Genomic DNA, 14672 nt, shown 5'->3' on the forward strand with positions numbered 1-14672 from the left:
TAATTAAATATTAATGTTTTCTCGAGTGAACTGTTATGACACAAAGTCCTAGAGACAAATAGAACGATGAAAAAGGACGAGCCGAATATAAGGGAGTAGACAATCACGGAAAAGTGCCTCAGTTCTGGATAATCTCGTGGAAATCTGCTCCTAAATTCTTCAATTTCCTCTAACTTTAAATCTCCCGGGTCTTTTTCTTCCCGAAAAAAAAACCACTTGTAGCAGAGTTACTAGACTGTTATGACAGTATCTAAACAGTTATCTACAGTTATAATTGTCAGCTATCTAAACACGAGTATTTTTTTAATGATTATTAAATTCGTTTACAGTAAGAATGCGGATATTTTTTCTGTGCTTATTGTTGGTGGTCGGTGTCGATGGCGGGATTTTCAAGGATCTGATCGATAAAATAAAGGGTAGCATTAAGACAAAGCTTCAGAAGGTTTGGTTACACAAAAACATAGTTTTACTAATTTTTTTCCTGCGATTTCCACACTTTATTCCTAGGATCTAAATGTGACATTAAATCTGTACAAGAAACTCAAAGAGTATGGGTCTAAAGTGAAAAATATGCTAAAATTAACGCCGAAGATGCTGAAATCTCTTAAAGAAAAATTAAAGGTAAGCCCCCAAAAGAATTTCATTGAAATTTCTTTCATAAAATTTGTTAAAGACTTATAGACAAGTTAGACTAAAGATTTACTAAAAAAAAAAGGCATGTTTTCGCTCCGAAAATTTTCCAGAAGGTTCGATTGATCGTCAGGGATAAAATCGCCGGAGATGATGGTTCGATCGATGAAATTAACGAGAAAAGCGGCATTGGAGAGTATCTATATCAAGGAGATATGATTCTCTCCGAGTATGCACATAAAGAAATTTTTTTTACAAATTTTTCAAACGATACTTTTTAAATAATTTTTTAGGAAACAAGCCGAAGAAATTCTAGAGAATATTGAGGAGGAAACGAGTGGTGGAGCCCGTAATCGAACAAAGCGTCAAGCGTTCAAGGATTCTTCGTATCTTCGAAAATTGTGGTCTCAAGGAGTACCGTATTTTTTTGATTACGAAACAAGTGAGTACAGAACACGTGTACATCATGTGTCGATATCAAATAAATGAATAAACTAAATAAATAAAAAAAAATAGATCAAATGAATAAACATTAGATAAATTAATATAATATGATGATAAACAAAACACAATATATAATTATGAATGTAATATATAAGATTAATATTAAATTATAAGTGTTATTGATATTTATTGTTATTCTAAATTAATATAGTATTGATTAATGATAAATAAAACACAATGTATAACGGTAAATGTAATAGATAAAATTAATTACTTAATTGAATAAATTAGTTAAATATTATGTAAATAATTATGATAATGTATTCATTAGTATTTTATGATGTAAATAAATATGGTAATGTATCAATTAATATTTTTACAGGTAGCAGATTGCAGACGGTTTTCGTTAAAGCAACAAAAATATGGGAAGATAACACCTGCATCAATTTCTACCGTAGCGATCGCGGTAAGAAATTTTGATCAATCGATCGCAATTTGATTCCGCTTAGCACCAAGTTGAAGAAAGCGCTCCTATATTTGAAGAAGAAAATATCAAAACGTCTAAAAATTCTCGTCCCCGGCATCTTTACAGCAAACGATCGGCTTCGTGTGGTCGCTGAGGATGGATGTTGGTCGTACGTTGGTAAGAACGGCGGTGAACAATCACTTTCGCTTGGCAGAGGATGCGAACATGTCGGGGTTGCTGTGCATGAGCTTGGACATGCGCTTGGATTCTTCCATACGATGTCCAGATACGATCGTGATGCATATATCACGGTTATTGAAAGAAATATCAAGGTAAGCTCTAAGTTAAATATTTAAATTTTAATTTTTTTCCTCTACTTTACTTCTTACTCTTCTTCCTTTCACTAGTTTTTACTATATTTTTTTAAGGAAACAAAATGAAGAGAAGGAAAAAATTTTTCAGAGCGGATGGCGTGATCAATTTACTAAGGAATCACCACAAACAAACTATAACTACGGGTTCGGATACGATTATGGAAGCGTTATGCATTACGGTTCACATTCGTGAGTTGAAGATTTTCCTTAGAAGGCGGCATACCACTAAATTAACGCTGTTGGTTGCTCCCCACGAAAAAAGTATCATTGGAACAGTGGATTACGAGTATCAACGTGTTCACGTTCGATTTCTTCAATTTTTGTTGAAAATAGCATTCCCGTGCGAAAATTCCTACGACGCACCTCATAACGCCACTCTTGCACACGTGGCGCTCTCCTTAGCAGCCTATCCATTGGTTTTACTTGATTGGACCGCCCGAGAAATCTTATTGATTACCGTCTGCTCGCTGGCTTACGCGTAGCGCGCACAGGGGTGATGCGTTGTAAGATGCCTCGTAGGAAAATTTGTGCAGCAAGGAAGTTTCTCACGTCATTCTTTAGGTTAATCAGAAGGAATTGAGCGTGAACACTCCCAAGCTCGGAATGTCTACCCTTAACTTTATTTTTTCCTCGATCCCAACATTGTCAATTTTGTGACACGCTCCCTTATACGTAGTCGTACTGATAGAATAAGATTTTCTATCAGTCATAGCCATTATCATTTTCTATAAGTCATTATCATTATCAGTTGTACTGATAGAATAAGAAGCTAGTAGACGATCAGTGCTAAAAATAAAATAAAAATTGAGACTAAATAATAAAAAACTAATATTAATAAAAATAAAAAATAGTAAAGTAATAAAAAAAAATGTGGATAACTTCTGTTATATGCGTAACATAGGTTATTTACAGTGCAGCTATGAGTAGAAATCTGATAACGATGATGCCGAACGATAAAAATTATCTGGAAACGCTGGGCTCCCATATTTTATCCTTCATCGACATATTTATGATGAACGAGCATTATGGATGCAGAAGTGAGCTGGATCTCTTTTAATTCAAGCACTTTCACGTATTTTAATGACGCTATAACTTCCTAACATTAAATTTTAGAAAAGTGTAGACCCGAATTCTCTGCTAAATGTAAAAATGGTGGTTTTCCACATCCACGTAATTGTTCTCGTTGTATTTGTCCAAGCGGTTACGGGGGAGCACTTTGTAATGAACGGGTAAGCAAAGAGTTGTGAATTTATTGGAACACTTTTACCCATTTTTTTCCCCAAAATTTCAACCAATTTTAGCCGCATGGTTGTGGTGCAGAACTACAAGCGGCGTCGAACTGGCAGAAATTACAAGATACTCTCGGTTTTGGAAGAGAGATCAGAGAAGATTTCAAATTTTGCAACTATTGGATTAAGGTGACTATTCTTGGCACAAGGTCACGAATCCAGATAAACTAGTCGTTCACAGCTTTTTTTAGTCTCCGAATCATTCACAAATTGAGGTGAAAATTGTGAATCCACCTAAAGGAGTGGCTGTGGATGGTTGTTATTTAGCCGGTGTAGAAATAAAAACAAATCGAGATCAAACACATACTGGCTATAGGTAGGTAGAATTAGTGGTTAACGGTAGTATACCATAAAATTGACGATCATCCCAGAAAACGATAGGATTCGCAGTGTAGATTATGTGAACGAGCATTATCGCTCTCTGATCCCCACAATTTTCCTGAAAAACGGCGTGAGAAACAACCTTTCTGTACGAATTTCCCTACAAAGTGCCTTGTAACGAGCCACCGCTATACACGCGCCGCGTACCGCAAGCAAGTGGACAAAACTCAATAAGATCTCCTCAGCGGTCTATTCAACTAAAACCAATCTATATGCTGCTGAAGAAAGCAGTGCTTGTACAAAAGTGGCGGTGTAAGGTGCCTCGTAGGGAAAAACGGTCACCGAGGACGTTTCCCACGCCGTTTTTCGGAAGATTAGCTATGGTATGCTGCCTTTAAATTCTGTTGATTAACTTCACTCGACAGTGTTTAGATTCTGTGCAAAGGAGGATGCTGGGCTTACTCTCACATCACATTCCGATCTTGTTCCTGTAGTGACATACAATAGAATCGCTACAACAACAGTAGAACTGGAGTACCGGATTGGTGAGTGTCACATACTGTAGCGGGTTACGGTATATAGCAATCAACCGTGTGGATGAGCTGTGTTAATTAAGCCGTATTTCCAGCTAATAAGCTTAATCCAACCCAAAACCACAGGACAACTGGTCGGCCTGGAATAAATCCGCGCAGCAACTGTGTAGATAATAATATATGGTGAGCGGATCAGTTTAGTATATTCATATTAAAAAAAAAATTACTGTACATTTATTGATGACTTTTTCAGGTGCCCATTTTATGCCGCCAACGGATTCTGTAGAACAAGTTTTTACTCTGTTGAGTATAAGAAGAGAACATGTCAAAAATCCTGCAACCTTTGTTGGTTCACTAAATAACTTCTGATAAGGATGCATAAAGATTTCTGGACGCTCATCGTCTCCAGTTCAGCTGACACTACAGTTCTTTAGTAAAACTCAGCTTTCGAAAATTCCTCTTCACCAAAAGAAAAATGTTGTACCGAAAAAAAAAATAACGATAACGAAAATAATGACAAATGTGCACGGTATTGATCGATCCCTTAGGGGTTGCGCCCACGCGTTCAACTTCAACTTAGAATTCGTTCGAATACATCCTCACATTTGTCTCATTTCTCGTATTGAAGTTAAACTTTAGCTTGTAAAGTTGCGAATAATCCACTAGGAATTCATTTTTTTTTTCTCGTAGAATCACATTCCTTCAGAAGGGTAAAAGTTCGACTCTGCTTGAATCTTGGCATAGCGACTGCAAGTATTCGATTGACAATGTCAAGCGTTAGCCAAGTCCGTTAACAGTCTTTTTAACGGCAAACGTTTCGGCACTGTCGCCTTCGCCAGAGCCTGGAAAGTCAAAACATTTGCAGCATATCCTCTCAAATGACTCATCTAGAACAAGTCATGTCAAAAATTCTAACTGTTCTGAGTCAGTCAGCAAATATTCTGACTTTTCAGGCTCTGACGAAGGCGACAACGCCGAAACGTTAGCCGTAATAAAGACTTTTTACCTATTTTGACTGTTGCTTGACATTGTCAATCGAATAAAGGCATTCCTTTCATTTGTTTCTTAACCAAATTATCCAGCATTACAAGTGCTGAAAAAAAGTACTTCCAGTTCTAACATTCAAGAGGTGGTGTCGGGAACATTCTAGAAAAACTACCTGCTAAGCTAGGCCATTCCTGTCTTCGTTGCTAAGGCAACTAGAAAGCGTAGAACACTCCCGTCGTTGCTATGTTGACATGATGGACGTTCCCAACGTCTATACAGCAACTAGGAACAACATTAGTGACGACTCTTCGCAAGATGAACGCAGTCAAATTTATGGACTAGAAGAAGATCAGGTATGAGAGTTTCTTTTTCTTCTTCTTCATAATGAAAATAGTAAGCGTTATTGGTTATTAACACTTATTAGCTAAACCAGTCTGAATGTCCGGCTAAAGCCGGACTTCAGACTTTCGGTGGTTTTAGCTTCACTCCCTTTCACTGATCAATGAAAGTTAATAGTAGTGGTGATTTCTGTAAAATTAGATTTGTGTTTTTTTTAACAACGCTTTCCTTCTCTTCTTTATATTATAAATTAAGGCGAAAGATTACGGACTTTTCCTTCTAAACACGTCAATTCTACATTTGGAGAATATTCGACCATCAGCTGCAAACACTCTTTCGATGCCAGAATAATATAGATACAATTTGAAAGCATTACTCGAAGTATGGGTATTCCTCTTGATTTCCCCCAATAGTTATCACAGAATGATGTTTTAACATTAAATGACGTGAAAGACATCATTCTAGTAATAATGATAACGTTCCACGTCAGACCACATAAACATCTTGCTACTATTTAAGCACCCGTTTGCATGCGTGTTTCAACTTTCTGAGAACGACGTGCTACAAACTTGAGGCGAACAAAGAAGGAAATGAACACACGGAGGAGTCATATACGGTGTAAAGCAAAGCGCCCGTGGCCACGGCTTTGAAACGGCTGCAACCATCTATCTTTTGCGTCATGCACACGAAGTTATTGCGCAACATTTCGACGCCGGTGGACCTGTCGCACCTCCTTCCATAGGTGTCTGGCGCCGGTGGACCCGTCGCACCCCCTTCCATAGGTGTCTGGCGCCGGTGGACCCGTCGCACCCCCTTCTATAGGTATTTGGCGCCGGTGGACCCGTCGCACCCCCTTCTATAGGTGTCTGGCGCCGGTGGACCCGTCGCACCCCCTTCCATAGGTGTCTGGCGCCGGTGGACCCGTCGCACCCCCTTCTATAGGTACTTGGCGCCGGTGGACCCGTCGCACCCCCTTCTATAGGTGTCTGGCGCCGGTGGACCCGTCGCACCCCCTTCTATAGGTGTCTGGCGCCGGAGGACCCGTCGCACCCCCTTCTATAGGTGTCTGGCGCCGGTGGACCCGTCGCACCCCCTTCTATAGGTATTTGGCGCCGGTGGACCCGTCGCACCCCCTTCTATAGGTGTCTGGCGCCGGTGGACCCGTCGCACCCCCTTCTATAGGTACTTGGCGCCGGTGGACCCGTCGCACCCCCTTCTATAGGTGTCTGGCGCCGGTGGACCCGTCGCACCCCCTTCTATAGGTGTCTGGCGCCGGAGGACCCGTCGCACCCCCTTCTATAGGTGTCTGGCGCCGGTGGACCCGTCGCACCCCCTTCTATAGGTATTTGGCGCCGGTGGACCCGTCGCACCCCCTTCTATAGGTGTCTGGCGCCGGTGGACCCGTCGCACCCCCTTCTATAGGTACTTGGCGCCGGTGGACCCGTCGCACCCCCTTCCATAGCTGTCTGGCGCCGGTGGACCCGTCGCACCCCCTTCTATAGGTGTCTGGCGCCGGTGGACCCGTCGCACCCCCTTCTATAGGTGTCTGGCGTCGGTGGACCCGTCGCACCCCCTTCCATAGGTGTCTGGCGCCGGTGGACCCGTCGCACCCCCTTCCATAGGTGTCTGGCGCCGGTGGACCCGTCGCACCCCCTTCAATAGGTGTCTGGCGCCGGTGGACCCGTCGCACCCCCTTCCATAGGTGTCTGGCGCCGGTGGACCCGTCGCACCCCCTTCCATAGGTGTCTGGCGCCGGTGGACCCGTCGCACCCCCTTCCATAGGTGTCTGGCGCCGGTGGACCCGTCGCACCCCCTTCTATAGGTATTTGGCGCCGGTGGACCCGTCGCACCCCCTTCTATAGGTGTCTGGCGCCGGTGGACCCGTCGCACCCCCTTCTATAGGTACTTGGCGCCGGTGGACCCGTCGCACCCCCTTCCATAGCTGTCTGGCGCCGGTGGACCCGTCGCACCCCCTTCTATAGGTGTCTGGCGCCGGTGGACCCGTCGCACCCCCTTCCATAGCTGTCTGGCGCCGGTGGACCCGTCGCACCCCCTTCAATAGGTGTCTGGCGCCGGTGGACCCGTCGCACCCCCTTCTATAGGTATTTGGCGCCGGTGGACCCGTCGCACCCCCTTCTATAGGTACTTGGCGCCGGTGGACCCGTCGCACCCCCTTCTATAGGTGTCTGGCGTCGGTGGACCCGTCGCACCCCCTTCCATAGGTGTCTGGCGCCGGTGGACCCGTCGCACCCCCTTCCATAGGTGTCTGGCGCCGGTGGACCCGTCGCACCCCCTTCAATAGGTGTCTGGCGCCGGTGGACCCGTCGCACCCCCTTCCATAGGTGTCTGGCGCCGGTGGACCCGTCGCACCCCCTTCCATAGGTGTCTGGCGCCGGTGGACCCGTCGCACCCCCTTCCATAGGTGTCTGGCGCCGGTGGACCCGTCGCACCCCCTTCTATAGGTATTTGGCGCCGGTGGACCCGTCGCACCCCCTTCTATAGGTGTCTGGCGCCGGTGGACCCGTCGCACCCCCTTCTATAGGTGTCTGGCGCCGGTGGACCCGTCGCACCCCCTTCCATAGGTGTCTGGCGCCGGTGGACCCGTCGCACCCCTCATTTTGAATTTCGTGACTGACACACACACACACACACACACACACACACACACACACACACACACACACACACACACACACACACACACACACACACACACACACACACACACACACACACACACACACACACACACACACACACACACACACACACACACACACACACACACACACACACACACACACACACACACACACACACACACACACACACACACACACACACACACACACACACACACACACACACACACACACACACACACACACACACACACACACACAGACACACGTGACAGAATAAGCCCGTTATTATATAGTAGATATTTCCACCGCATTCACACTGAACAATGAATTATGCATACAGTAGCGGCCAAAAATCTATTGATAAACGGTTTTTAGAGGTTTTCTCTTCTGAAAATCACTGAATCGTCCCCAAAATTGAAGGAAAATAGGATTACTTGGCTTCCTTAGTGATAGTATTATTTGATTATTTTTTATTATTTCAATATTATTATTTTAAGAATTGAAATGTTCTTCTTCTCACATTTTTAATTTTTCGTTTATCCAGTGTATTTTTTGTGTTTTCCTGGAAGATTTCCTTATTTTACTTACTACAACATTCGGACCACGGCAAATGCCAGATGAAACTCGAAAATCCATTCTGCGAAACGAATCGATCAAGGAATGAAACGAGTCGAATTAGCGAAACTGCTTAACGTCTCCATAGCGACTATCTTCGCTTTTCTGAAGAAAGAATCAGCATATGGAGTAATTGGAGCAACGCAAAATCCAGAACAAAGCCGAATGACTACTGCACGAGTTACAGTAGTTCCGGTGCAGGTTTGAGGATGATTCAGTGGTTTTCCAAAGAGAAAACCCTTAAAAAGCTATTTGTCAATTGATTTTTGGCCTACTGTATGCATTGTTTTCCTTCCAAGGGAACAAAAAGGCTACGTATCGAAGAATAACAATGTTTGTAGTTTACAGTGGCGTGATTGACAGTTCGGATGGTGATGGGATCACCGTGAACTGCAGCGATGAGTGAAGTGAGCAAAGCTCCCTCTAGGTTCTAACAGCTCTTCATTTAATGTCATAAACACCTTATTTTTATTTCTCACCATAATATTTTGGCATACTGTGAACAAAAGTTTTTACTTATATTTCAAAATCTACGACTTTCCAGGAGAAGGTTAGAGTATATTCCATCTTTTCTACAAATTTGCATTGAATCCTGGATTATTGAATGAAAAGATGAAGTGTATAGTATTAGTGGATCCGCATGGGATGCGTGTACGTGAGTGATCGACTTCAGTTCACAATCGTTTGAGGTTTACGAACGCCTATAGTCCGAGTAACTTTGCTAAAAGTCAACTAAAGTTTTTCTTCAATTAAGTTTTTCTTTCTGCTACTTTTTTCTTTTTATTCTATTCTAACAACGTTTATACGATATATATGAAATTGATATCGTTGAAGTGTTACTTAGTGCAAAGCAAATGGTACATAATCCAAATCCAACGTCATTATTGGAGTACCTTCTAATCCGTTCTTTTCCTAATCCTAAAAAATTTAGAAGGATTATTTTCACCATATTTTCGTTTATATGAAGAAATATTTGATCTTTTTCTTTGACTTATTATAATTAGATTCTTACTACAGTTACTTACTATTACTTAATTACTACTATTACTTAATTACTACTATTACCTTAAATTACTACTACCTATTAATTAAAAATACCATTATTATCAAAATTTCTCCTTTTTCGAATTAATATCGTTCAAATGATGTTTCAGGGAATTCGCCATAACGAAGAAGTTGTCGTTTCTCCTTACTCTGAATCTGACGACGGACTTACTGTGGATCCGCACAACGAGACAAGGAATGGAAAGTCTACGACTATGTTGAACGCAGAACGCCCAACCAGTACGTCGCTCTGCAAAACTCTCAAGTAGAATGTTTTTTTCTTCTTGTAAACATTTGCATATTTCCCTCGCTAATTTTATAATTAATTATCAATTATATTTCTTTTCAATTTATAGGTGTACGCTCTGTTCGATTTTCCGAAAAACAAGCAAATAATCGTCAAACCGGCCCTGCTGAAAATCAGGTTCGATTAGAAATCAAATTATTTTTACATCTTTTCAAGAAGAGAAATTTTGGGAGTTTTCCAGAGTGCGGATCCTTCAAACGGGGCATCGAGTGAATACGAAGAAGCATTAAGTATGTATCAATGAGGAATAAAATTACTTTGACACCTCAGAACATTTTATCCGGAAGTATAAGTGATGTATTTTAGATCTGCCAGCAAGTATTGCGTATCCGCCGTCCTCACCTCCTGCGTACCAAAGTCCCCCGACAATGCCGAAGTCAGAGGAGCATAAACGTACGTTCGCTTAGCTTTAAGCGTCCAGATCCCCGTATCCTTAGATCAAGAAGATAAAATCGTCAATTTTGTTCCGCTGCAAACCTTTCTCATTTGTGACTGTACAACTTTTTGGATTGGTGCCTTTGGATTCGTCCAGCTAAATTCACGTTGCGTTCGGAAATCGACTCTAAAACGCATCAGAAAGTCACCAGACCTGGAGACCTCCATAAGTGAGCAGTAGAAAAACAGTGTTCCGAACTATGATTTCTGAGCAAGAACACTTCTAAAAATTCAAAATAAAATAAATGAAAAATCTTAGAGAAAATCTGGGATGAAAATAGAAATAAAATAGAAATCTTATAATTGGTGCTCATGTGATTCCTAATAAATGAGTCCATTATCCGCTAGGGAAGAAGATCTCTATACCATAATTTTCCGAGTTTTTCCTTTAATACCCTGGTGCTTTTTGAAACTTCAAGTTTCCAACCTCCGTCCTAGATTTAGTAATTGTTGCATTCGCCAGGCCGAACTACTTAAAGGCATCACCCCATGAAATCTGAAGTGGTACGGATTTCAGGTGGAGTATTCGTATACGGGGTCGTGGATTATGAAGAGAAGGGTGATTCCATTTTTTTTCCTAATTGCCGTGAAAAACGGTCCGGACTATACAGCTTCGAGCGATCCGGCGCGCTATTTTCTACAACGAGTTCGATTGGAGCGCGCCGCATCTTCCGGGCCGTTTTTTTACGGCAATTAGGAAGAAATAGACGAAATCACCCCCCCCCCCCCTTCTCCATACCTACTATCCCGTATAAAAATACTCCACATGAAATCCGTACCACCTCAGATTCGTGGAGTGATGCCTTTAACCTTCCAACCGACAATTCTAAACCTACAGACAAAAACTTTACAACAGTCTCATGTGGTTTAGAACTAAAAGAATGAGTCTTAAAATACAATTTACTATTACTGATTGTTGATTGTCAGCAAAATGCAAAAACGCTTCATTTCTTTACTTATTTATTTGTATATTTACTTGATTTTTTTTTTAAATTTATATGCGCCAATTGTGCACCAGTGCTTATGCTTGATTGTTCAGCCAGCTCTTCCGGTCGAAGTACATTAAACGACCTGATCATGTCCAAAGTCACGCTACCATTCCAACAAATGATGAAACGTTCTGGCCGACCTGAGGAGGACAGCGATAGTGATAGCCACGGTAAGATTTGGACTCCAGAATGAAATCCAAGTGAGCATGTCACGCCATAGTCGAAGTGATGAGAAGGAGAAAGCGGAATCGTACTCTTAAATCGCGCTTCAAAGTCAACATATCACGAAATTGACGATGTTGCGATCTTTGCACGAAAGATAAAGTTAAGCCAAGTTACATTACGAGTATGGACGCAATTACGCTGAATTTCACCTAATCGCCTTGAAAAATGGCGTGGGAGATGGCCTTCGAGTTCGATATTTTCTACGAAGCACATTATGACGCGCCTTTATATGCGCTAAGTATACGAGTGAGCGGACAAAAGTCAGTGAGGTTTCTTCAACAGCTCTCTCTCGAAGGAAAACGAATGATTAGGCTGCTAAGGGGACCGGCGCGTTATGAAGTGTCTCGTAGGAAAATTCGAACTCGAAGGTGGCTTCCCACGCCGTTTTTCAGGACGATTGGGGAGATTGGATGTATCCACGTTCATATTCAATCAATTAGCACCCCTAACCTCTCAAAGCAAAACGAACTACTAGGCTGCTGGCGATACCGGCGCGTCATAAAGTGTCTCGTTAAAAAATTTGAACTCGAAGGTAGTTTCCCACACCTAACCATATTATTTCGTGGAGAGATACCAATATCGTCAATTTTGTGGTGTGTTGCTTTTAACGGATAACTATGTTTTTTTTTCATCCAAAGGTTCTTTATTCCTGCGACTTAATCTTATGTAATTGAAGTGTTTGCAATTCCAGAATATTCCGATTCCGAACATAATGCAGCACATGACTTTAGTCAAGAAGAGGAGCAACTTTTTGCCTTCGTCGACGCTTATCAACCGGAAGAGATTCGTCCACGACCTTTGCTAAGGCTGTTTCTCATGGACTACATGCCAGCCATTGGTGATATTGACGCGATGATAAAAATTCCCCGACCAGACGAGGTTCATCATTGAACTTTGCAGAAAATTCACATCCTCTCAGGATTTGATCCACATTGCGACTTATAGGTTGAGGATAACATCGGTTTCACACAACTGGACGAACCAGCAATTCAACAAAGTGATCCGACAATTTTAAAAATGCAACTGCTTCGTGCAAACAAAGATGTGAGTCTGCCTGTTTGTGATTTTTTTTTTCAACTTGTTTTGAAAATCTTACTATTTCTAGGTAGCCGCTCATAGTGATACTCCTGTGAAACGCCTAGAACGAGCGGATAAATCCACTCACGAAATTGATAAATGGATAGCTAACATAAAGGTTTGCATAGGTAAAGTGATTTCCTAACGAAAATACCTGATTTTTTTGAACGACGTTAGGAGTTGCACCGATCGAGGCCGCCTCAAACCGTACTTTTTCGACATCCAATGCCAGATATTGAGACTCTCATGCAAGAATTTGATCCAGCTTTCGAGAAAGCTATTGAAGGAAAGCAGGTTTGGTTTTTAATGCTCTATGAATCTCTATAAGCCCATTTAGTTCTGTATTTATTCATAAAGGGAGTAGAAACGCGAGAGTATGGGGGCATATGACAGGGATTCCACCCGAAAGTAGCGATTATGAAGATTTTTGTTCAAAAAATGTTCAAAGTCAAAATTGTAGTCGTCAAATTATTTTTTCGGAAACGGAATCGTCACGATTTTCCCTTTACAATTTAGAAGTCTATTATTTTCAAATAAAGCAAATTAAAGCATGAAATCAACAATATGATTGTAATTATTGTAAATAACAACAAGTCATTTATGTGGCAAAGCCCCAATACTATTGCTCTAAAAGGAGCTAGGCTGAGTATCACAAAAATGAGACAGATCACCTCTGAAATGATCATGGCTTTCGAGTTTTTTTTTTCGTAAACAGATTAAAAAAAAGGTGATGAATCGATGAAATCATTGTTTTCGTGTTTCCTTTCCCAGCATTTTAACAGCTCATATTCTAGCTTGGACCCAAGTGCTAATAAACTTTCTATGAAACCCGAATGTAGGTTATTTGCAAATCAAATACTCAAAATATGCTTCATTCGAACAAATAAGGCAATCCTCTGGATTGAATGAAGGGAGTGAATAACGTTTTCTACCACGACAGCAGTTATTCAAAAAAAATACTACCTTTATGAAATATTTAAATGATGTTATGTCCTTAATTGAGAAGAGAACCTTCCAAAAGTTAGCCTCCTCTCGTTTTCTTGATGGGATTCGCTCATTTATGAGGAAGTTCAAGATGTTTTTCAGCAATTAAATCCAATTCTAACCGAATTTCAAATGTATTTCCAACATAACTTTCTTTCATTTAGCTACCAACTGCGGATTTGGATGTTGATCTGGAGGAATACGCGGATATTTGCTTGAATCTTCTCGACATACCTGTCTACAATGGACGAATTCAATCTCTTCACTGTTTATTCTCATTATATCAAGAGTTTAAAAACTCACAACATTTCAAAAATCTTGCTCAGAATGCGGCTGAACACCGAGAAACGACTATCGATCGTATGGAATTGTGATCGTTCAGCTGAGCAGAAAACGAAGGATTGCATAGGTGAGGAGGAGAATCCTTCCGATCCTACACAGCTTTCGAGCGTCAATTACAAAAGAATGACTTTATTATTATAATGGATCACACAAAATGCTTTGGGTATTTCTTATAAATACAACATAAAGCATAAATCATTCTTTAAGTTTTATTTGAGACAATAACAACAATGTTCTATATTTTATGAGTGAAGCGATCAGTTGTACCCTATCTCCACTGTTAGTTGTTATCCTTCAGCTGCGCTGAACCGTTTAGTAACAATCTAATGGTAATTGTAACCTACTTTGTGTAGCATACTTCAATCACTCAACAAACTAATGGTAGACAGTATAAAATATGTTACATTTGTGATGATCTAGCACGTCGATAATAAATCTAATCTGTCGGTAGTTTCACATTTCACAATTCGAGCTCCCCACACAGCAAATTTTGCAAGAAAGTGGGTTGTCATAAGTGAAATAAAAATTTCTGACCCTGCTAGAACACAAATCAAGGGGCTGGAAAAAATTAAAGGCACGATAAGCTCATTCAGTCCGACAATTCACGTGCTAAAAGTTCTAGTTCA

The 14672-nt window shown here is 41.4% G+C and overlaps 1 protein-coding gene across 2 annotated transcripts; it reads left to right on the forward strand.

Annotated features, from left to right (window-relative positions):
• Positions 1-334: 334 nt before the first annotated feature.
• RB195_008872 (uncharacterized protein) lies at positions 335-14078 on the forward strand (the record flags this gene model as incomplete). Of its 2 annotated transcripts, XM_064195591.1 has the most annotated exons (24): positions 335-442; positions 508-621; positions 744-859; positions 924-1072; positions 1457-1540; positions 1667-1872; positions 2003-2103; positions 2827-2951; positions 3028-3143; positions 3216-3332; positions 3395-3519; positions 3957-4069; positions 4153-4240; positions 5253-5397; positions 9798-9927; positions 10044-10111; positions 10176-10224; positions 10301-10387; positions 11469-11588; positions 12335-12522; positions 12589-12687; positions 12749-12838; positions 12898-13014; positions 13869-14078. In XM_064195591.1, the coding sequence occupies 24 exons, from the start codon at positions 335-337 to the stop codon at positions 14076-14078; spliced, it is 2865 nt and encodes a 954-aa protein (XP_064046736.1). The 2 variants fall into 2 exon arrangements, with proteins under 2 accessions (XP_064046736.1, XP_064046737.1); XM_064195592.1 differs by lacking the exons at positions 1457-1540; positions 2827-2951 and having other exon boundaries at positions 3038-3143.
• Between the last annotated feature and the right edge of the window lie 594 nt (positions 14079-14672).

The sequence above is a fragment of the Necator americanus genome, chromosome III (assembly GCF_031761385.1).
Source record: "Necator americanus strain Aroian chromosome III, whole genome shotgun sequence".
Lineage (NCBI taxonomy): Eukaryota > Metazoa > Nematoda > Chromadorea > Rhabditida > Ancylostomatidae > Necator > Necator americanus.